Source organism: Rhea americana, unplaced genomic scaffold, assembly GCF_003343005.1.
Source record: "Rhea americana isolate MKP2758 unplaced genomic scaffold, rheAme1 scaffold_131, whole genome shotgun sequence".
NCBI lineage: Eukaryota > Metazoa > Chordata > Aves > Rheiformes > Rheidae > Rhea > Rhea americana.
Genome location: NW_028185384.1, coordinates 1554581 through 1578399, shown reverse-complemented (window position 1 = coordinate 1578399; position 23819 = coordinate 1554581). Strand labels below are relative to the sequence as shown.

The 23819-nt window shown below is 43.9% G+C and overlaps 1 protein-coding gene across 1 annotated transcript in view; it reads left to right on the top strand.

The window, feature by feature from the left end:
- Positions 1 to 23819, top strand: part of MDGA2 (MAM domain containing glycosylphosphatidylinositol anchor 2) — a 209667-nt gene that overhangs the window by 18433 nt on the left and 167415 nt on the right. The window contains exon 3 of the mRNA XM_085297875.1: positions 8374 to 8548. Within this exon, the coding sequence (XP_085154001.1) occupies positions 8374 to 8548 (175 nt within the window). The remainder of the gene's footprint in view (positions 1 to 8373; positions 8549 to 23819) is intronic.

Sequence of the window (23819 nt, the reverse complement as noted above, 5' to 3'; positions counted from 1 at the left end):
AGAGGATATTTATCTATACTTTTGGCCTTCACACCAACATGATGTGATGGTTAAGCATTTGTGGCAATGTTTTGTTTTTTTTTCTTTTAAACTTGCTTGATAATTTCAGTGGGTTTCCCCTCATTTCTTACGTTGTGAGAAATCAGGGCCTTGACGCAATCTCTGTGACTTGTGCTCAGCAGCTGGTGATCTCTTCTGGCCTGAAATGCCACCAAGACCTGCCAGCCCTTGCTCAGCAAACTTTTTTCTTTTTTCCCTTTTCTCCCTGCTAGCTCCCTTCCCAATTTCCTCACCTCTCAAGCAAAACAAAATGTCATCTTTTTTGTCATGACAGTTAATGAATTAAACCCCAKGATCTTGCTCACATTTTTAGCTCAATGAATTTGTAAGGTGCCATTCAGCATTGCCTTCTGTGGAAGAAAAATACAGCACGGCTAATACCGGAACATGAAGGTTTGGGTTTTATTTCAAGAACTTGTCTGGGAATAAGGTGGGTGYGCAGGTTTACTGCGTCACCGCGATGCGGTGCAGGCTGTGCTGGGGGAAATGCTGATAAAGTCGGAAGYGGGCTTAAAGGCAGAGCGTGGTGGTCATCAGCCTTTCGTATTTTGAAGGGATTTTTCTCAGCCTCCCTACGCACACCGACGACCTCTGCTATCATTTGTGTTTGAAGTACAGCGTGGTTTTTCTGGATTATATTTTTATGAAGTTTTTGAAATGGGAGCTAGTTTAAGTAAACATACTGATATTGCATTGCAGGAAATCAATAACCTCGGTGCTATTTGCAGAAGACAATCTAGAGGAAAAAGAGCCATTTGAACCCCGTGTTTGATGACGTTCRGTTAACTGGATTTAATTTGGTGAAGCGGAGGTGGGCCAGGTCTCTGCTGCAGGTTCCAGGGTGGCACAGTGGACTTGGGCAGCAGCTGTGACACTTTCATCTCTGAAGATGCGGGTTCAAATTTGGGGGCTGCCTGGTGGTTTGCTCTGGGTGGGAAGGCAGTTGGAGTCCTGGTGCCTTGGGCGCTCCTTGGGCTCCTCCAGGGAGCTTTAAGGACCTTTGAAACTTTTTTACTGTAGCGTCCAAAGGCGCAAGCGTGGTGTTCTGCTGTCATGCAGAATGAAAACATATGCATTTTTCCATCTATTGCTGCCTTATCTGTACTAAAATGATATCTGTCTCTGCCTTGGGGTGTTCAGCATCGGTGCACGAGCAGCGTTCCCGTTTCTGGGAACCGTATTTCGGCCACGCGCGCAGCCTCACCCGTGTCATCCGCGGCTCGTTTGGTTCTCGTTGGCGGATACGTATATTTGTGAYGCTCGTCAGTCAGTTTAAAGGCTGCGTGTCTGTCCGAAAATATCTCCCCTGATTACTGTCGCAGGCAGAAGTCAAGATTAGTACAACGGAAAGAAGAGGAATTTCTTTTGTCTTTGTGAGTTTCCTTGCTGCAAGYCTCTGGCAGTTCGGGTGTGCTCAGTAAAGCCGCTTCTCTTGCATGCTTGGTTTCTCCTAGGGGTCTTGCAGGGATGGAGAGTGGGCAACGATCAAGAGAGTGAGAAGCAGAAGTGATACCTAAAAGGACCCTTAAAAAAGGAGGGGAAAACCCTATACCTACATATTTAGGTGTTCCCGTTTGATTAGGTTCTGCACTGTTTTATAGACGGGTTGCAGAAAGAGTAACGCTTTTTAGTTTGTGCTACTAAATAGCAAACTGAATTCTTGTTCCTCAGACCCACACCATTGGCTTATAGGCTAACACAGGACATTTGATTTATTTTATTGCTTCTATTTTACTTTTTTTTTAAATTAAATCTTTCTCTTCTAGAACTCACACCTGTCCGCTAGGCTAGCGGACTTGTGCTGGGCTCCTGCCGAGTGGAGAGCAGCCATGTCGATGGTCCTGCTTCCCACAAAACAATTGGTGAATATTCATCGAAAATCCAACTTGCTGCTTATCGCTTCTTCCCGTGACTTGCCTCCAGAATATCACATCTCTTACTGTAATATTGCTCCTGCAGCTCCTCAGTTGGATTATACTAGGCTTTCTTTTTGAAAACCATGGCTATTTTAGACTCTGTAGAAGCATTTGGTGTTAGTAACCTTATTCTGTCACCAAAAGAGTAAGATATTTAGCTTGCAGTGGAGGAAAGGCATTCAGACGTGAATTCTACCCAGTCCATTAAATGATTGTTTTGTGGTATCATTACCAACTTTAGTTTCTGCACTAATGAGAATAGCTGCGAGTTGCAGGATGTCTTCTATTCATCTCTCTTTAAGCTAGTTAAGAACTATAGTGAATGAATTTGCATGCATTTTAACTTATGGGGCTTTATTTATGATTGGTGATTTGTAGTGGAAGATCAAAATTAAAATTAATAACTGAGAATTCAAGTATTGCTATGTCTGCCTTGTTCTACCCTTATATTATATTCTTTATTACGCAGGTGAAGAGTTGTAGTTCATTTTGAAGCAAATTAAAGCTATTGAATAAAAAAMCACCTGAGAATAAAAAAAATCATTCACAAATGTTAGGATTATTTCAAGAAACCATGCAAGGTCCTTGTAATTCCTGCAACTGTTGACAGTTTTAAAAGGATACTGATCTTAATGGAGAAAAAAAATGGCTCTCTGAAATTCATTGTATTCAGTCATTCCCAGGTAACGCTAGAGAAGATAATCTATTGCCATGCAGAATGAAAAAAAGTCTATCCTTTACTGAGATATTTATAGTAAAACATCTATTGGTTATTCAGTATAAATATGCTAATTTTTTTTGAAGCAGTGAAACCTATTAAATACGTAAAGGACAATATTACATTTAAATTAGAGGAAATTTGTGCATTTAATCATGTAATAGGTTATTCCAGAATATTTTGAGATTGTACATATAGATGTCTCCGTGGGGTCTGCCTTTTCATAAAGAAACCGAGGTTGACTTGGCTGAGCATGATGCTGTGGAAAGCATCCAAGGTCAGGCTTGCGGTTCTGGTGCTTGTACTCAGCTGCATTAAGTTTTCAGCCTTTGAATGTGAAGTGAAGAGAAGGGTTGTGGGGGTTTTGTTTGCTTGTTTTTAAGCCAAAGGAAATTTTTAATTCTTGATGTTTGGACATCTTGAATCTGTGAGATGCCTAAGTTTCAAGAGTTTTGATTACAACATGTGCATGTTTGGGTGCAGCAACTGAGAAAAGCCTTTAAAACTAATGAAACAGTGGAACAGTTTTTCCTCTGCAAACCGTATTTTTGGGCGGTTTAACACCACTCATACTCAGCTTGAGCGTTGCTTTACGCTTGGAGGATCTGCCCTGCTCCCGCTGGTGCGTCCAGCCCGGCGCCCCGGCTTGGGAGCCACAGCTGAAGGAGCCGGCGCTCCCAGTGCCTTGCAAGGAAAACTTTAAAAATGACAAAATTCTCAGGAAATCAATGCTTTGGTGTTTTGTTTGCTTGGTTTTGAACCAAACAAAATGTTTTGTTTCAAACTAAATCACTTTAAAGATATTTGAGTGCTTACTGGATTTGACAAAAGCAGTACTTGCAATGAAAATTTTTCATTTTGAAGAAGTCAAAATTAAATACTTTTCTTACTGTGCTCTCCTTTTTTTTCAACATGAATAGTTTGTTGAAGCTAAGAAAATTATGYAAAATTCAATATATTTATTTATTTGAATCTGCATTTGTGGGCTAAAAATTTAAACCCTATTAATCTTACTCCAAGCTGCAGGAAAGCTCACTGAGAAAAATGAAACTGCAGGGTGAAATATGACCGCATATCCCAGAATATCTGCTTAAGTCAATAAAATAGTGCCAGAGATTTGATGGTTCAGAGAACTTATGGGCTGATACAAATCAGACGAGTACATAGATCATGATACGCATAGCTTACTCGAGGTAGCCATTTTTTAAACTGAATAATTTTTAATTGGCTTGTTTGTGAGTTGTCTCAGACTTCTGCATACGTTTCACTGAAATGTGTGTATGTGAAAGGAAAAAAGAAACCAACCAACGTCTGCTGATAAATAAGGGCCAGAATAAATGGTGATGTCTGGGCAGGGTTCCCGAAYGTGCGCCGGAGTAGCGACGAGCCCTTTGGAAACCTGCGTCCTTCAAAGCCCGTGAGAACCTAGCTCTGTAAGGGCTTAATGTTTATTAGTCTGATTTGCATAAGCCACGATGTGCGGAGGGAAGTTTCTAATTAAAAATGAGCATTACGAGGGAGAGGAGCTTTGACTTCTTGGCAGAGCGGGATCGTTCGCTTGCCGCGCGACCAGGCTCTCGGAGCGCGGCGCTTGGCTTCTGCGCGAGAAGCCTGGCAGGTCTGAGCAGAGGACCGGACTCTGCAAACCCACGTCCAGGAGGTGCATCAGGGCGCGSAGGCGCTTTGGGCGAAGGTACGTAAAAACGCTGGGATTCTGAGCGACGTGTTTCGTTCTTACGCAGCTTAGAAGTCTTCTGAATACTCTGTCAGAAATAAGGGTCAAAACAATTTTGAGATTTGAGGCCAGTAGCTTGCCAGAAGTTTTGCTGTGAGCCCACGGTCTCCCTTCACCCCTGTTCCCATCTGGAAAATGGGGATACCCTCCCTGCTGGGGTGGCAGCTCCTCCGCAGGTCGCCAAATGAGGCAGCGGTGAGGGCTTTGGCTCCGGAGCTGGGAGAGGTGCCAGCTCCACGGGTGGGTTTGATGGTCTCACTTTCTTGACAGCAGATGGGCCCCTCTGCAAGGCACGCGCTGGGACGCGCAGCGCCGAAGCCGCTGGCGAGCTGAGCGTCGCCTGTTTGGTCTTAGGAGGTCTTGAGGCTTTCATCTGCCTTTCCTGGACCCAATTTTTTGATTACTTAGTTCATTCAATAAACAGCAATACAGTATTACCAGCTTATTTTTGTGTGTACGTCGAGTTAAACCTAAGGTAAATAATGAACTGAAATTAAATCAGACCAATTAAATTTGTGGAGGCTCTTTTGAAAGAGAATCTAGTTGACTCTGTTCCTTTTATTCTTCAGGCACTGTTCCATACACTACAAGATTATTGGTTAAAAATACTCCTTTTCCCTCTAAGTCATACATGTATATGTATTTTTAAAGTTGAAAAATCTACTTCTGTGTAGAGCCAAACAGTTTCATGTTGAAATGCCTTATGACAAGGACAAGATAAATATATGCACATGAAGCTTGTTGCAGGCAGGGAGAAGATGAGTTCATACAAAAGGTAAAACTGACACTGGCTAAATTAAGTTGACTATATTCTTAAAAATTACTAGTTTTACAGATGCTGATAATACAGATATAAAACATTATTTAAATTGTATATTCTTCTGTCAAGGCAAGCTAAATTCTTTGTAGGAGAGGAAGGGGAGAAAGAAGAATGTCTTGCTATTTTTTTTTCCAGTTAAACAGCTAGCAGAACTATTTTTACAATTATGATTATGTATAGAGAAAATATAGGGAGTATAGGGAAATTACACATGCAAGAGATTCAGTGAAGCCCTTAAACACTATTTTGAAATAGTGTTTAAATATTTGAAATATACATGGTGAAGTTGTATTCTGCAGAATGCTAAAGCTGACTGTGTGTTCCAAAATTATCCTGCAGCACATTTTTATGGATGATTTAAGCCCTGGAGCCAAGGGTTTATAATAGAAGTACAGACAGATTGAGTCTGGTAAATATAGCACTTCTAATAGTGTCTCTCTTGCATGCAGCCAGAATATTGTAGATGGGGAGCCTGGCGTATTTGCTTTMTTCCAAAACGGCAAAACCATCGGAGAGTTAAGCAGGTCACCCGACAAGGGGGTAGAGCCACTTGGGCTTAGGAATTTAACAAGCCACAAGGAGATGAAAAATTTGAGGGAGTATTACTTGCTGTAATTTCAGCTTCTGAAGCTCCAGCCTATCGTTTGGAGGGGAGAAGAATCTCCATAGGACTGTGGCTGGTGATGAATTTGGTACCTTTTGTGAAAGGTTTCTCTTATGCAGGAGAAATTTCTGATGAGAGGGAGGCTGACACCTGCCCAACTGTGTGCTCTTGCCTCTTTCRAGCTCCAGACCCCGGTCCCAAATCAGGGCTGGGCAGTGTTACCGCTCCTGGGCACCCACAGGTGGTGATGGTGCTGCCAGGATGGGAACRCATTGGCCAAACTGGGCCAACATCAGCTTGAGGTTGCTGGTCAACATCCTGCCTAGCAACTCCCAACAAATGAATATCTAAATGTCATTTTTTTAAACTATGGCTTAGCTGATTATCTTTGGACAATTTGCTATGTCAGGACCACAGCCTGKGAAGTGATGGCCAAATTTCTATTATCTTTCTGTGTATGTAAATCTCATTTTTATATATTAAGTTTTGGCCTGCATTCTGACAGAATTAGTGGCTGGAGGGGGAGAAGGCAGAGCCTCAAGAGGTTTCACAGGATGGAGAAACCTCATCTTTATGCAAGCATACCCTTTGTGGCCTCTGTTTACTRGAAAAACCTACCTTAAAGATACTAATTTGGATCTGGAATTTGAACATTGCTTTCCCTGCTCATTGAGTCAGTGGGAAATTAAGATATTTCTTTGACAGAGAAGTCTCTTTACTTGTTTCTATCTTTATAATCCTCATCAGTTTCTGGAAAGTACTTAAAATTCTGTAGTCGATGGAAAAGAGGTGGAATATAGGTACATACAAGTCACAGTTCTAGGAAGCTCCGTGTCAGACTTGGGCTCTAGAGACGTTTGATGTCTTGTGTACGTGCCCACCCAGGCACACTGCTTTCACTGACCTTGTGAACGCGTTTCACAAATGAAACAGCCTGATGGCCCCTTCCCTCCAGGGTGAGTGTGAAATGGGCRCAAAAAGCTGCGGAAGGGAGACGTGGGGACTCTGGTGATCTGGTCTGTTGGGGCAGGTGGCTTAGTGCATTGAGTTGCGTAGGCTGGGACTTGTCTGGCCTTGGCTGTTAGCTAGGTGCACATCCACCTCCGAGCTAGGTGTTCAGTCCCCCATCGTATCCGGGAGCCGAGTGAGTATAGTCTAAAGTGAGGTTCACTGGACCAAATGTGGGCATCGGAGCTCCGCTGAGCAGGTTCTAGTGACTATCGTGACCTTGCACAAATGGATTTATTTTGTTGTGCCTGATCTTGCTTTCAGTTTCAATTGCCATCTGCCAATACTGAGGGTTCCCACTTACTAATACGATTTGCATCTGGGACTTTGCTTCCCATATTCCTCTAATATAATTTCCTTTCTTGTTTTTTCTCTCCCCCCCCCACCCCCAAGGTTTCCTTGAATAAAGACACTTTCTCAGCTGCATGGTGGTGATCTGAGGAAGAACTCACTTTTGGGGTCTTTCACCTGAGGCCTGTTTTGTAGTTAATGTGGCAAGTTACTGATATCTAATTTCSACAGATGTTTTGCATTCCCATCGGGCATAAAATGGAAAGTTATTTTCCGATGTCTGCTGATCAGCCCATATCGCTGCTGGAAGCTGTGAATTTAGCAGACTGGGTGATGACGATGAATATTAGGCTCAGGCTGGAGAGTTTTCTTTGCTGCCCTGTGTGTCTTTTGCAACTTTCATGAATGGTTGAACTTCCTTTGTTTATTCAGCGGGTTATGCAGAGTTTTTTACTGAGTCAGTACAATAGTGACTCTGTATTTCTCTATTTCATTTTCTCTTACGCGTGGCTGTGTTTGAAGAAGGCCGTTGTTTGTAGTGGACAGACRTTCTAACTGTTTGGGGATTAGAAATGCTTGCATTGAAAAGTAAGAGACTATAATTGCTGTAAATGATTTTTTTTTTAAAAAAAATACTATTTAAAGAAGTATCTGTGTTCATATTTTGTTGCAATTTCAAGCTGTTGATCCTTTAACTGCTTGAAATTGGGTGTTACAGCTCCTAAAAGATAATTCATAGAATCATAGTACATCAACTGTTTTAAGAGCCTTTTCCAGTGTGCCGTCATCTTTCATTAATGTGATTTCAGTGAAAGCTATCCATGTTCAGTGCACCAGTAGGCCAGATTCTTCTAGTGAGCTCTGCTTGTTGTAAATGGAGAATTTTTCTGCAGCCATTGAAGCTGGTGTCACTGGAAATAGCTTGAGCTGTTTTGCACATCTCTGCCTGGTAGCATTTATTTTCTGTGGGGTTTTTCCATCAAAAATAATCAGCTATTGCTAAGATAAGGTGATAAATAYGAGCTTACAGTCCAAGGCCTCTTGGATGAAGTGTTTGATTGTAAGTCTGTGCTCCTGAGTTTTCCGGAGAAGTTCCCTGAGTTCTCCGATGTAAAACCCTGGCCACTGTACCCGTGACTCTCTGTTCAGTGGAGATCTAGGCTATGCTCATTTTTACAAACAGCTGACTTAAAGTAACAATCTTTTTTGGTGCTTGCTCAGATCAGGTGGACCAAAACAGCAGGAAGTGCCTCTGACAGATTTCAAGACTCGAGTGTCTTCAATGAAACTCTGAGGATAACCAATATCCAGCGACATCAAGGAGGCCGCTACTACTGTAAGGCCGAAAACGGCTTGGGTTCGCCAGCTATAAAGTCCATAAGAGTGGACGTGTACTGTAAGTAAATACTTTGGAAAGTTCTTATCACACTTTTTCTTCTCCTAATGCTGCTTGGTGTTATAAGGAAATGGCCAGTTCTTTGTGAAGTTCAGTTTAGAAATAGCAGTACTTTAGGACAGGTTCTGCAGCTTTTTTTCATGTTTCTGGTCAGAAGTCTTGTGGCTGTTCCCACTGAAGTTGGATGGGGATGCTCACAAACAGAAGTCTCTTGGAACAAAATCACAATACTAGAATAAGAAAGATTAATTAAATTCAGGCAAACTCAGCCTGCTTTGATATCAGAAGGTTTGTCATCAGATTCCATGGAGTGAAGTCCTAGTCATTAGCACGGCCCTTAATCTCGTGTATTTTGGCTACACTTACCCTAGAGTAGTGATTTGGAAGCATGTGCAGATGTTTTTGTAATATTGCGGTATTCCAGTCTACTTTGTTTTAATTGTTGCTGAAAGCTGTTGCTTTTTTAATGGCAATCTCTCTGGTTCCTATGATCAATGTTTTAACAGCAACATTTGAAATGTTCTGGGTTGGCATGTTTGAAGTGTTGGGATTGCAATGCAGTCAGTCCCAAGAGCTACAGAGGAAACAAATGAGAACTGCAGTGAATGTATCCCATGCATTAGTACAAAATAGGATAAATTTGAAAAAAAAAAATCTCAGACTAACCTGCAGAGAACTAGTACCAATAAGTGATCTAGTCAGCAGTAGTATGGCTCTCACTCTTAACAAAATAGTYTGTCACTGTAGGTTTAATGATAAATTTTGCATGTGACTCTAAATTATGTGACTGTATGTAGCTGTTGGAGATGAAAAGTTCTGAATAGCTCACACAAGTGTTACTGTCCACGCATCAAGTTAGGAAAACTGGTTCAAAATTTGAAATACTTCAAAAAGAAAGTTTTTGCTGTATATATCAYCTAATATGGTTAATATTATCTAAACAAATATATTTACGTGTTATATAACATTTAAACAAATAGTTAGAGGTCTAAGCTAGCAGTTTAGTCACCTGAATACTTAATAAAAATAAAATAGATTTTTTTTTAATAAAAAAGAATACTGATTGCTTTGTGACTATATAAATGTGGAAACTTGGATCTTTTGTTTCCCCTCTCCAAATTGCACACACTCTGTCAGGTGAATCTTAAAATATATGCGACTTCAGAGACCCAAATGGTGCAGACTTATGGGTTAGTTCTGGGACTGATAGAGGGGCACCTAACTTTGAGGGGATTTTCTTGACTTGCAGAAGCTTCTGGAGTACTTCGATGTGTTTGCTTTGCTTCGTGATGGGTTTAACCTGCTGGAGCCCAGGCCATCTGCCGGCACACGGCTGCAGAAAGCTTTTTGTACGTCAGCACTGTGTAGCTATTTGGTTAAAGCTCCAAGAGCAAATATCTCTCCTCATCCCAACGTTCCTGTACTATATTCTCCTTAGTTCTTAATTTTAGGCRTGGTTGTGAAACTGATGGTGGCAGGAAGAGTGGTCGTAAGGGCAGGATGCTAGGTACTCTGAATGTGATAGGTTTAGAAATACTGTTCTGAAATTTTGATTTCTCTTGGTTTAGATTGAGACTGCCTCCTGGAATATGCCCCCCCCCCACCGTGTTTTGTTTAGCTATTAATATGTGTTCTCAGTTTTCCCTCTATGATTTACTATGAGTTTAATTTTGTTTTTTACATTATAAGCTTAATGTATTTCCAATACAGAAGTCTTTCTGTAACACGACAAACTTCAGGTTCCAGCTGTGATTAAATTCCTGATGATTTCCCATCATCTACATGCTGATATTTGACTGGATGCTGCTATCTGATAATGAACAAATATTTCTAGGCAGACAATTGCTACCTAGAGATATTTGATCCGGCAGAGTTCTGCAAACACCAACAGAGATCTGATCTAGTTGTGGAAAAGTTGCAGGGAGGGGGGAAATGAAAGTTCATAAGAAATCAAAGTATTGGAAATTGAAACATTTCTAGCCAAAATGTCCAAATAGCTTTAAATACTATTTTGTTTTAACAGCTGAAATTTCCTCTGTTGTCTGTTCGCTTAGTATTTACTTTATAGATAGGTTTTGGTGTGTCCCTTGAAGGACTCTGTGCAGTACTGAGTAGGGATATTGGATTACATGTGTGTTTTTGTGAATAATTGTTTGTGAGATGCTTTCACTTGGAAACTCCAAAACATACAAGAGAGATCACAGATACTCAASCAAGGTTTTCTATCAAAATGTGTTTTTGTTTTAAGTAAACACTTATTAAATAGAACTATGGCGAAAGGCAGCTTTCCTCACAGGTTTAGATATGTGTCAGAGGCAACTCTGGAAACCAGATTATTTTCCTTCTTTGAAACTTTAAAAGCAAAATTGTACCATTGTAGCAAGATTTTTTTTTTTAATTTTCTGATGAACCCCCAAAATCTATTTAAGGAAACGACTAAAATATTTATGTTTCTGAAAAAAACTGTGTGAGTGAAAAATCAGTTGGAAAGCGTCTTGGTTTGTAAAGCTAATGAGAGCACAGAGTTTTAAAATTGTCCTCCGTGTTAGTTTTGGATCAAGAACTCTTTCAAAGAGCTAATTTAAGTCTACAGCCTCTAATTTAAAATTTGAAAAGCCACTGTATTTGTTCAGCTTGAAAATGAATTGTTGAAAAAAGCCCACAGAAAATCTTTGTTTCATCATTCTTCTCCTTTATTGACTTGCTGGCTGGCTGGGAGGCTTTAGTATCAACATTTGGATGGAAAATGCTGCTCTGCAGTGATTTCCTGTTTTTCATTTTCCAGTTAGCTGTGGTTTTCAGCAGCACTGGGAATGTCATTTGCTACTACTGTGATAACTAATTATACAGATATAAGTGGTGAGAGAGCCTGGGTGTTCATTTTTGGGGTGGTGGCACTGARGTTCTTAAATTATTTAATGGACTTTCTGCAGGCTTGAAAACGTTGTTGGGCTTGTTTTGGCAGGAAAGGTCCTTCAAAAGTCTGCCAGGTTTTGCTGCCTGATCTGCAAGTGTTGGGTGATGTGCTCGTTACGGGAGTCTCGCAAGGTTGTTATCATTCTCCATGATCTTCTCACATGCCTCCAAACGGGTCCCAYGAGCGCTTGGCGCTGGGCATCAGAGATGCCGGCAGTCCCTGCTGGGAAGATGAGCTAACCTAAATGTTGTTTCTAGAAAAAYAATAAGCCTCTGGAAAGGAGGGCAAGCCACTAGTTAGTTAAGCTYGATCCTTCAAGTAGCTTTACATGCAATGTTGAGAATTGCTTTTATGAAGGTCTTGCACTTCTCTTTTTCCAAAAGAACAGTGTCTTTTGGGGTGTTTTAAAATGTCCRCACCTCTGAAGAGGTGGAGGTGAACTTCCGAAGTACACAAGTCCACGGGAAGCAGTGAAGGCCTGGTAACAAAACGTTTTTGCTACCTCAAAGGGTTAAGCTTTAGGCTTGACTGCAAACTCCTGCATCGCKTTCAGTGCGTGAAAAGCCCCGCTCAGCTGGGCACCGAGCCGGGAACCCCCTGCTCTGGGAGCCCTGGGGAGAGGCAGGTCAGCGGGATGTGCCAGTCAAACAGCTGGAGGGCCAGCCCCGGGGCAGAAAGCCGCCTCTGGCCCCTCCGGGACGCGGGTGGAAACGGTGGCCTGTGCTTCTGGGACAGTCCGCCTCCCTTCCTCCAACCTCGTCTCAGTTTGGAAGCTTCTGCAAAGGGCGGGTACCAGGGCCGGTTCGCACGCCGTGCGGGAGGAGCCCGGAGCGCAGGCTCGTTCAGCGTTCGGCAGCAAACAAAACTGGTGCTCGTACATACCTGCATGTTATTCCCTCGTCTTTGAGGACGATGTAGGCATGGTGGTTACTTGGGATTATTTTGGGGTGCTCTGTTCTGATTTGATATTTTCTAAAAGCCATTCAGCTATTATTCTTGGTTGTATGCAGCTCAGAAGCATACTCTTTTCCTGCTCTGAGAAGTAAAAACACACAAAAAGAGATTTTATAAATATATTCATGTGTAAGGAGCACAGCTGAGGAGTTAAACCAACCACAGGCAATCTTTTTGAAAATAGCCTGGGGCATAAATGCGGTGCTGGACTGAAGGGAGCGCAGCCGTCGCGTCGGGGCGAGCCGTCTGCGTTGCTGCAGTCCGGCAGGTACCTGTCTGTCCCAATGGGCTGGTTTTATTTGGTCCCCCCTCAGACAGGCCCACTAAATTACTAAACCTCAATCAGAATTCAAGGACAGTCCTTCAGATATGCCCTTCCTATCAAGCTGCATTTAGTCAAGACGCTGCTTTTAGTGCATCTGTCATGGAGCAGGGTGACTTTTCCTGCAGCTTCTGCAGGCGCTGATGCTGCTTCCACACCTACATGGCTTAAAGGTATTGTGGATGTTTCTAAACTAGGCTACAGTCTCTTCTGTTCCTTTAACATAAGTCAAACCTGCAAAAAATAGTGATCCCTTTTGGTCTGGTGTCAAAATATTTGAATGTAAAAAAGAGAAGAGAAAAACGATGCTTTAGTACTACTGAAGTTCTTATTTTATCTTCAACATACTTTTAAAAAGCTGAATCAAAATTTTCTTACAGATTTCCTCCACTTCCCTATGGGGAATCCAAATTTTATTGGATTTCATGCCTTACCAGGCTAASTATTTGGGTGGATGGAAGCACAGTCAGCAATTAATTTACTTGGTTTTCAGAGCTTTGAGGTAGAAACAGGATGTTCACACAAAGTACCTGTGTATCAGTGCAGGTGCAAGGTCTTATTTCAGCCCTCACTGTCTCTTCCTGCTGGTGCACAACGTGCTCTTTCCAGTTCTGTAGCTTACTCTTCCCAGAGTCTGACTGTTCTGACCCAAAAGGGTGGTGAGTATCTCCGAGATGATGGTACTGTTTCACACGACGCGTGTCCAGAGCTGCAGCTGCCTCTGTGCTTTTGCTCCTTTTTGGCTGAAGACGTGGACTAGTTGTTCTGAACAAACAGGATTAAAGTCATTTTATTTGCAGGAATAAGGTTACAGAAGAGAAAACTGTCTAAAATGGAAGTTTTTCTAGGTGCAGATTTCAGCTATTGCATCTTAACTGGACAGACAGCTACATCTTATCTGCATAAATGAAAAATGGGCTTCTGAGTGCTGGGGCGAGAGTGAGTCTGCTCCTTCTTCCTGTGAAGGCAYCAAGCTGCTTTAGGGCTTCTTTTCAAATCATGTTAAACCATACTTTGAGGTTTTCTTGACTAGTGTATTTGAAAAAAGATCTCTTTTTTGCTCTCTAGGTGGGTATAGGATTGTGGTAATTGGTAGACAACTAATAGTCTGKTTTTTTAAAAGCCAAAGGGTCCCCTTTTCACTGTATTTTCAAGAGGAAAGTCGCCTGTTCTTGTTCAGCCACTAGGAGAAAACCGCCTCCGGTTGGATATCCAAGCTGTATTCATCCCAGGCTTCGGCTCTTTTCTTCTTTCTCTGGGTGTATCTCTATACAGTCCATCTCATCTTTCCTTTTCCAAGAAAATACTGTTGTACTTGCCTTCTAGGAAGAATTTTGCTTGAGTTAGGAAGGACATTCTCCCCTTTTATACACAAAGAAGCATATGGTATAAATAAGGTCTTTTGATTTAATGCAAAGCTTCTTTCGGGGGTTTTCTGTTTGTTCCAGAAAGATAACTTATCAGATTTTTAACAAAGAAGTACTGACTGCTTCACTGAAAAAATACATTTTTTTTTAATCCTCTTATTTCACTGATCTTTACGCATACAAGACCAGGATGCACAATTGGGGGAGACGGAGGTAGAATTAAAGGTCAGATTTACATTAAATGATGTTTTAAATGAATGTGGAAGTTAAGAGGAAAAGTGTTTATCTAGCMGATTTAGCGCACAAATATGTGAAGATTTTATTATGTGATATGAGTGAGATACCCTGTGTAGAAAATGCTGCTTGATGAAAAAARTATTACTCATTCCAGGATTAAGAGATTGACCTGGGGAGGGGTAAGACCCCTTCCTTTTGCTCAGAGACCGACCAAAGTCGTTGCTCACAGGTCTATTCGGCCAAGGGCAGCTGGRTCCAGCGTGGGGTATTCTGTTGGCGTGGAACATGTTAGATTAAATCTGCCCAACATTAATTCTCTATGTGCGCTTTGGATTTTRGCTGCTTTGTCATTGCAACAACATGACAGCAAGGGGGAGGCAAGGGCAGCGGTTTGCCAGTTTATTCATAGCACRAAGTTTACGCTATGGCGGGATGATGTGAAAAGCAGGCACCAGCCCCAGGCCTTGACGTGACACAGRCACAGCTACGGAAGGGGCTGTTCACGCAAGCCCCTAGCTATTCCTCTGAAATACCTGTTGATGTGGATGTGAATTTTGATTACATTTTGTGTTTGTGGTGGTCATAGCTGCCTTGGGTCTCTGTTTACCACCTCCGAGGTYTTCTTRGCTTCTTCACCTCCATCCTKCTTCCCAGTCTTGTATTTCATTTTTTTTTTCTGGTTTGCTTGTATGRTTTCKGCTTCTCTGGTAGGTTTCATGGTGTGGGAACTGCACCAATTGCTTTTGCTCTTCTATATGCCCCTTGCTCCAAGCAAACTTGTACTGTTGGGAATGGCAACATCTGCCCTAGGCTAGTTGTGAACATCAGCTGCAACTTCAGGACTTCTGGTTAGAGGGGTCTGAGAGTGCTCAGGATTGCATCCTAATCTTGTGATGTTGGCAAGGAGGAGACCAACATGAGTTCTAGCTTTGGACCCAATTCCAAGTCCAGTCTCAAGGAGGCTAGAAAAATCACAAGYTTTCTTCCCTCAGTGACGGGTCCTGGCCAATCGAGAGGAGAGGTTCAGCAGAGCCTCCTGCTGGTACCTCCTCATAGATGGTGATGGCATGACCTAATCCACCACAGAGCAACCGGGATACCTTTTAGCTTTCCTTGTGCTTTGTTGTCTCTGTTCTGAGCTTTGCCTGTAACTAARTCCAGGTAGTAACATATTATCTCAGGAATGAGTTATTCTTCTGCAGCTACTGGAAACCAATCGGACTATACTCTAGGGATAGCAAGAACTGAAGTTCTCAGCACTTTCTTGCTAGTTGTGGTCTGTGGCAACTGAATTAGGTACTTGACCTTTGTCCTCCCTTGGGGAGGATCTTTATCAGAGCAGCTTGGGCACAGATTGTCTTCTGAGGATTTGTTCAGAGGCACTTCACACTTTTTTCTTTTTTTTCTGGAAAGTGGCTTCTAGCATGTGCTCCTGCTCTAGATGCACTCAGTTATACAACTGTACCAGCTCAGCCCTCATCATTCAAAGCAGCCCTTGTTCTCCTGAAACCAAGCACTCACCAAATGKGATGCCACTTGAATCTTTCCTTGTTTGACTGTGGTTTTGGAGCGGAGCAGAGAGGACTGTAATAAATGTTCTCTGCAAGAAACTGTACTCTTCTGCCTAGGTTCGCRTTTTATTCTTGTGCTCTTCTCCAAGTATACCCAGAAGATCTTTGGCCATGTGATAACCCTTGTCAGAAAAGAGCTCAGGACTTCCTCTAGAGTTTTGATGCCCTTATTAATAGGGGCAATTTTAATCTAAAGAGTACTCTTTCTATAGGTGACATTCTTCAGAGACATTCTTTGACAAAACACCTTTTCTAGCTGTACCTGTTTCCCAGACTTTTTGATGAGACTCAGCATGTGAGATAGGCAGCCATGGTATCGGGAGGGATGGAGGCTCCCGGCTTCRGTGTTAGTGATGTGGGACTGACAGAAACATGTTCAGTGTTCAGAAATTATTTTAACAAATAGTCAGTGCCACAACTTTTCTGGCTTGAGATGGCACAAAATGTTGCTGATAATTTGTGTCGAACGACAAAAATCTCAAACTTCTATCTTCAGCGTTTGAGTGTGTCTCCTAGTAGCATGTACAGCCACAAGTCTGCAGGAGCAGTGTTATTCAGAGGGAACACAGGGTCTCCAGTTYGGAGACTATAAGGCTAGTTTCCTGTATCCGCCTGGAAGGTGATGTTGCAGGGAAGTGCTGAGTATTGCACAGAGATTTAGTTGCATTTCTCTTCATCTCTGTTATTAATGTTAATAGAAGTCATCTTGCTAAGTCCCCATACACAGCTCTCCAGATTTACCCCTGATTTTCTACCCACTGTAGAAATCCTGTTGTTAGACTGCAGAATCACTTTTGATGTCAATAATTATTTAACTCCTCACGATTATTTGGGTGGGCTACTGCTGCAGCAGCACACTTCCACTGAAATGCAACACCATGTCGTTTGAATGTGCTGGTAGGGAAGCCACATCTTTWTGCTTCATCTTTCATAAATAACACGTATATACACACATACATTTCAACTAGTATAACATGCTATTTATGTACACGAAAATCAGATTTCAAAGTCCGTTAAGCTTATCTTGTAAGTTTATACTTGTAGGAGTTTCTGCAATACAGTAGGAGTCTGAGGTTCATATGATGTAGATAACCAAGGTGAGGGAGGTTACACAGAGCTAATGAAGATAAAGTGTAGGGAAGAGAGAGGGGAATTGGCTGACATCGTCAACAGCTTCTCACGTTGTTCCAGGTACTTTGTCCTTCTCATCCTTCCCCAGTTCACCACAGTCCTAAGAAGCCAGAGAAACTGGATTTAAATTTGATGAGATGAAGAGGAGGTGATGTTTTCTCAGAGTGCTATTTTTGGCCTGGATGGAGATAATGATGTACTCCTCTTGAATTATAAGGAGGCTGCCTTCCGCTTCGCTCTGCCTAGAACACTAGGATGTGGCCAAGTCCACCTGACACAGAGGAAGGAAAGAACGGGAGATTTTTTTACAGAAAAATGTTCAAAACTGAACTCTTACGCTAATGCTATTAAAGCAATTAGTACAATAAGCTCACAGAGAGGATTTATGGCAAGGGACTGTTTTATGCATACAACACTAGAGGAAAAAGTATTAAAGATGTGGCTTTTGATACCTGTTTTCTAGTTGATCTTAAAGCATTCCCATAAATAATTTGGCATATTTCAGTCTTTCTATACCCCATGTTTTTCAGGTTCCATTGCATGAATGTATTAAAGATTTTCCCTTCCAAAAAATTGGAGCCACGTAGCTGCTACATTCTAAATAGCCTCATAGGATTTAAATTGCAGATACTGGCAGCATCCACTTCTTTAGATTTGCACGTTATTGTTGCTACTATAATGCTTTTTAAAAAGGTGAGTGATACATGTGTGAGTTGAAACATGGTCCTGACCAATACACAAGAGTTCCAGATAGTACTGTTTTAAAACGCTTTTTTTGTGGCTGTTAGAATATTAATATCTGTCTGACTATAAAGCCCGAGCAGTAGCTTAATCCTTTCTCTTTGAGCTTTGCAAAGCAAGTCTCTGATGTGATGTTTACAGTTTGGCATGTTCTGAGTGCAGTCAGAACGCTGTTTGGATGCCGAAATACTCCAGATTATTTGTGGTCCGTATAATGTAGGATAAGATGGAAGAATAAGAGGTCAATATCGTACATAGAAAATGGACGTAATAAAAAGAAATAATCTTTTCTGCACGATGAGAATACATAGCTGTGAAAGTACTTTGCAAAAAATCAGAGGTTGCCTCTACAATGTGGAGGTTTTAAAATTTACTTGCTGCAGTCTGCTTTCTGCTTTGATTAGGCAGTCAGCCTGATGCATGCTATCAGAAAAGAGGAGGGGGAGAAAAAAAGCATTCTGCCCAGTTTCCAAGCAGAGTGTGATTTCCATCAGTTGCAGATATGATTTCAGCTGCCAGGAACGTGGCCCACGAAAAGCCGTCTCCCTTTCCCAGCTGCCAGCCTGTGCGTATTCTCCGGAGTTTCTGAGCTCCTAGGGCTGCTTTGGTTAGAAACGCCGCTGGGAGGGCGTTACTGGTGTGGTTGCAGTTGGAGCAGACTGATGGAAGCGGGTCCTGTGGGCCTGGAGCCCGCGTGCCCCGTGCGCTCGTGTCCTGGCAGACCCTTCTCCTGAGCCTGCACAGGGCTCTGCAGCTTCCACGGCAGGAGCAGGGKTGGCCCAGAGAGCTGGTGGCAGCTGCACGTGGCCCCGTTTAGCTCCTGCTGGGCTCTGCAGTGGGGATATTACCTTCCTGGGCTTGGGTGGAGTTTTGCATTWTGAAATGTAAAAGCATTTTGTAGGAAAGGAAATGAATTATATCTTCAGAGGAGGATSTCAACTTTGGTACCTTGTAACTATGCTGATCTAGGAAACGAGGGTTGCTGAGTGTCACCTTAATCCCATACACTTTTGCAGTATAATGTAAAGCATATTTTCTGTACGCTTCTCTGCAGATGTTTATATCAGTCTCCTGGCCAGAGCAATTAAGATATAATTCAGGGATTGAAAATATAGTTCAGCTGCTTCATTAGCTTCTGTGCYGCCTCTTTGACTTGTGTTTGCCTGGTTCTGGCTGCAGTGAATCATGCGTTCTTACTGTAATGACATTTTTAATTTTCATCTCTGGTATCTAGCAATACTCATTGATATAATATTTGGTCTTCTTTTTTGGCCTTTCATTTATTAGAAGCCCAGTGACATGGTTAAATCCTCATATGCATGGCTGGATGAAAGACCAGAAATAATGAATGCAAATTAAAAAAAAAAAAAAAGGGGGGGGGGTGCGGGGGGAGAAAAGAGGAAAATTAATATAAAKCAATAGCATAAGTGTTGGCATGTAAGAAAAGCAAATATATTCATCTTTCATCACTTTCTTTTGCATGATACAATAAAAGAAGACACTTTGAAATGAGATATTATGCAGATGGAAAGCATTTAAAAGCTTTCCAGTACTGATAATTGTAATCTTTGAACACGAGAGAAATACAAATTTAATTTGTGAGTTTCTTATTATTCCCTGTCTGGGGTCAAATTTCCGCATGGCAGCATTAAGCCCCCTGGAAAAGGTGGCGCCTGCTGTTTACCGCAGAGGGTCAGTCCGCGCGCAGCSCGCGGCGGGAGCCGAGCCGAGCCGAGCGCCGCCCGGGGCCGACGGGCTCGCGCGCCGTGCCGCGGGGCTGCGTTCGCACAGCGGCTGCGCCCAGCAGCGTGGGGGTCTTCAGCAGGCGGCGGTTTATTTTCTAGCAAGTAGAAGCGTGAAACGAAAATCGGAGTTCAGCCCGTACTGAATATGTGGGTTTTTGGAGCTGTAAACATCACAGAATGGTTGAGGCTGGAAGGGGCCCTCTGGAGATCAGCTAATCCACGGCGTTTGAAATTAGGAGGAGATTTCCCCGAGGAAGAGGACGGGACGCTCCCGCGTGCAGAAGGCCCGTGCTGAAGGCTTTTCTACGGGAGCAGCAGGGACACGGCGCAGCGGTGGAGGTCGGTGCGGCTGGTGGGTACTGAGCTGGATGGCGCTGGGGCCTTGGGCTGCCGGCTGCTGGTCTGTTGTGTCGGCATCCCTGCAGCCAACCCACCACGTCGCTCCTGTCGTGCGGCACAGCGAGCAGACAGCCGCTTGCTCCGCGACCGGCACGTGGCTGCGGTGGGATTTTTTTGTATAACAAATAACCTAAGCGAGCTAGAAGCAACTGCAGTCCTGAGACTACGGTCGTACGTGCTACCGTCCAGACTCACTCTGCTCTTCCCTGCTCCGTGCCTTTTGGCTTACCAGCACCGTTTTGAAACTCTTCTGCTCACGCACRCGGAATGGTATTGTGCATAGCGCTTGGGGTCGCCGAAAACACAGCCGCGGGACGCGCGCCACTGCCAGCGGCAGCTGCGTGCGGAGCAGCCGCCGTGCTGGYGGAGCAGGGAAGCCGCTTGCAGCCAGTGCTGTCAAAGGAGCTTTCTGGACTCGAGCTGTCGGTGCGCTCTTACTTCTGGACCTGGAGAAGTGGCCTCGGCTAGGAGTTGAGGGCTCAAGCCCGTATCTGAATGTTAGCAATGGTGAGGAAGAACAGCAGTTTCAGGAATCTTTGTGGAGCAAAGCCCGGATCAGGCTGAAGCAGGGCAGCACATAAGAGCTTCTTCAGGTTTTTAGAAGCRTGTGGCTAATGTCTCTTAAAAGCTCAGCACGTTCCTTTTTAACCAATCAGTAGGTAATTCGATACAACTGTATAAAACGCTGAGGAGCAGGTATATTATATAGGAAATAATATATATTATATATAAGAGAAGTCTTGTGTTAGACRTGTTACGTTATTCCTGCGCTCAGGCACAGGGCTTAGGACAGCATTACAGCAAGTGAGGACCACGTTGTTGCCATCAGCCCTGGCACCAGCCCTTAGACCTTGCCAGGAGAATTAACCATTTCCCTGTACAAGGCTGGGCTCAGCACCTTTCCCAGTGCTGAGGGGGAAAGGTCCATAAACGKTCTTGATGTTAATATCTTGAGGAAACCATGGCTTGTCTTAAAATAAATCTTAAAAGGGCAGATTTCCTCCCACAGTCACCGCTTTTGTCATTAATTGTGCTTGCGCTTCCCGTTGCCCTTGGGAGAATCTGCTTATCCTTCACCATCCTTCTGGTGAACCATTTCACTGGGCAGTTGGATCATAGGAAAGAGCTGCCCACTTCTTGCCTAAGGAGCGACAAGATTGCAGTAGAGGCTGCGTCTGGGAGGCTGAAGGGCGGCGGGTGGTGGTATCTCGCAAAAACATCAGAGGCTGCTTGGTAGGATTTGCCTGAAATTACCGTTACTTGCTGTGTCTTGCCCATCGTCTAAGAAAAKAGCCTAGACAAGAGCTGGAGTTCTGCAGAATTTTGGAGAGCGGTGAAAAATCGGTGAGCTACCCTGGGTCGCGGGAAACAAGACGTGCCTCTGCTGCTCGCCCCGGCAGCGGAGGATGCTTTCCTGATGCAAGCAGCGGGGAAGCTTGAGAGTTGGCACGTTCGGGAAGGTTAAGAGAGGCCTAGTGTGGTGCACACAGACGTTGTTCACCGTGGAAGCAGCGTGAAAAAGCGAGGAAGGACATAGCTACGTAGTGTGGAACAAATGAGGTAGCTGCAGCATAAAATGTTAATGCAAATATAGAGCACTTACAGTAATTGCAATACCTTTCTAAACCCTCGGCAGACACACTGTTTAGAGTGAATTAAGTAGTTTTGCAGTGACTGCTAAATGTTCTCGGTTCCTTACTAGCTGTGTGCATTTCTATTTTCTACCGCAAAAAGCTTTGTACATGCAAAAAACCCCCCAAAAGCCTTATGTTGTGWTGTTTGCCCTGATGAGATGTTGTACTTAATGCACGTAAAATGGCAACAAAAGACTTGCGTGCTCAGGCTGGAGACGGAACAATAAAATACTTTGCTTGCTTCAGAAACTACAAAATTCCTGATTTGTGGTGCACATATCAAACTTCTTATGGGAAGCTCTCCTGTTTTAGTGCAGCCCAAAAAGGCGCGTTGGGGAACGGCGGGGCGGGGGCCGGGGGGTTCCTGGCAGCAGAGGCGTCGAGGCCGAGCGGACCCGCGGAGGCGAGGTCTCTTCGGCAGCGCAGCAGGGAACCGGAATTGTGGAAATGACCCAGGGTCTCCGTCGGAGGTCAGCGGCCGTCGCCGGCGTTGCGTCGTCTCTTCTGGGAATATCTTCAGTTCCACCCCAGAGCGAAGCCGCTGGCAGAGGGAGGAGATGTTTTGTTTTTTCACCCCAGGTGGTTCCCTTCGCGCTCCCCTGGCTTTGCGCGGGGCTGAGCTTCCGCGGGCGGGCGGCAGGTCAGTCGGCGTGCGCTGCCCTGAGACCTTGCCGTCCGGAGGAGCCGTCGTTTGGACAGCGGGCCTGTGTCAGCGAGTGCGTTCTTTTACTTCTTCTATTTTCTTATAATGCAAACTATTTGCCTATCTCTGTTTCCCGTTAGAARTAAACAATGGAAAATGCAGATTTCAAATGGTACAGGTTAGTACAGAGGTTTCTTACAAGGTGCTATCCTGACTGCTGCCTGGAAAATGCCTGAGCACTGGAATTTACTGTGAACGCCGAGCCCTGACCCCACAGGGACGGGCACAGCAGGGCTACAGAAACGCCTGCGCACTTAATGCGGCTCCGCTCGCACTTGGTTTCTCGTTGCCGCGTTCAGCTCTTCCCCACTCGGTTGGGAGCGGAGCACGGTGGCTCGGCGCTGCTCTGCAGAAAAGACAGAGCTTATTACCAGCAACGGAGAGAACGTGCGTGTCAAGGGGACGAGTCTCCTCAAAATTTCTGAGCTGGAAAAGGAGGTGGAAAGGGGAGGAGTAGTATAACTGTGGAACRATTGCAAGACAGCTCCGTTGGCAGGAATTTATCACCCATCTCGTGGCTRCTGTCTTTGCTAGTTTTTGAAGAGCTATGGAGTCAAACTAAGCTCTTGCTGAAAGTTAGAAGCATCAGTAATGTGGTGCTCGGGACCTTCACCGCATGTTAATAGGAAAAGACAGAGATACCAGGATATTGGCGGCATAGGACAGGCAGGAGCAAYGCCCAGGTCTGCTATTTCTGACTGCTGTTGTGTGATGGAGCACCACTGGTCTTCTGCTCTGAAGTGGGGGATAARAGAGACCTCCCCCAAGAGTCACGGGAGCAGAGGAGGATTAGTATGGGTTTGTCTGTTTTCCGGCAGTTTTATTGCCAGCCATTGGTGTAAGGTTTGGTGTAAGGTTTGCGTTTAGGATGAGCTGTTTACTCCGTAAATACAAGGGCCAAAAGAACGTGAAACACTGTCCGATACTGGTAGTGGCCTGGGCTGCGCAGATAGAAAGTCAGAGGAATGATAGGTTTGCAGACAAGTGAAATTTCAGGAAGGAGAGCTGGGAGCTAGCGTGTCAGGAGGCTACGTGAGCACCGCCGTGTTATTTCTGCGGATTGCTACATGGGGACGTCTTTGAAGCGTGAACCGCAGCCGTATCGGGCAGGAAGACCTCCACAAAGTTCGCAGAAGTGCTTTTCCTTGACTGACAGCAAGACTGGCAGCTTCATTTAAGCTCCCCTCTTCGTAGCCTAAGTGCTGGGTTTTGTCGGAGCTGAATTTCCCCCTCCTGATATTTAAAAATAATTTTAAATGCAGTTGCTATTTTAAGACTTGGCAGCCTGCTTGAGGGCCAGATCTGAAATSATGCTAGTTTGCCTAATAGCTTGGGATTTTTATGCAGTAGATGTTGGGACTGCAGAGTCCTTAATAGCATATTTTAGAGTCATGATGGATTTTTAAATAGTCTTCCAGCATTAAGGCAGGCTTTCCTGTAGGCTGCCTTTTCCAGTAAAATAGGAACCTGGTTACCTACTGATCCACAGCATGCTGTTCATGCCCCTTCCCTCCTTTTCGCTCTCGTTTTYTGTCAGCGTCTTCCTACCG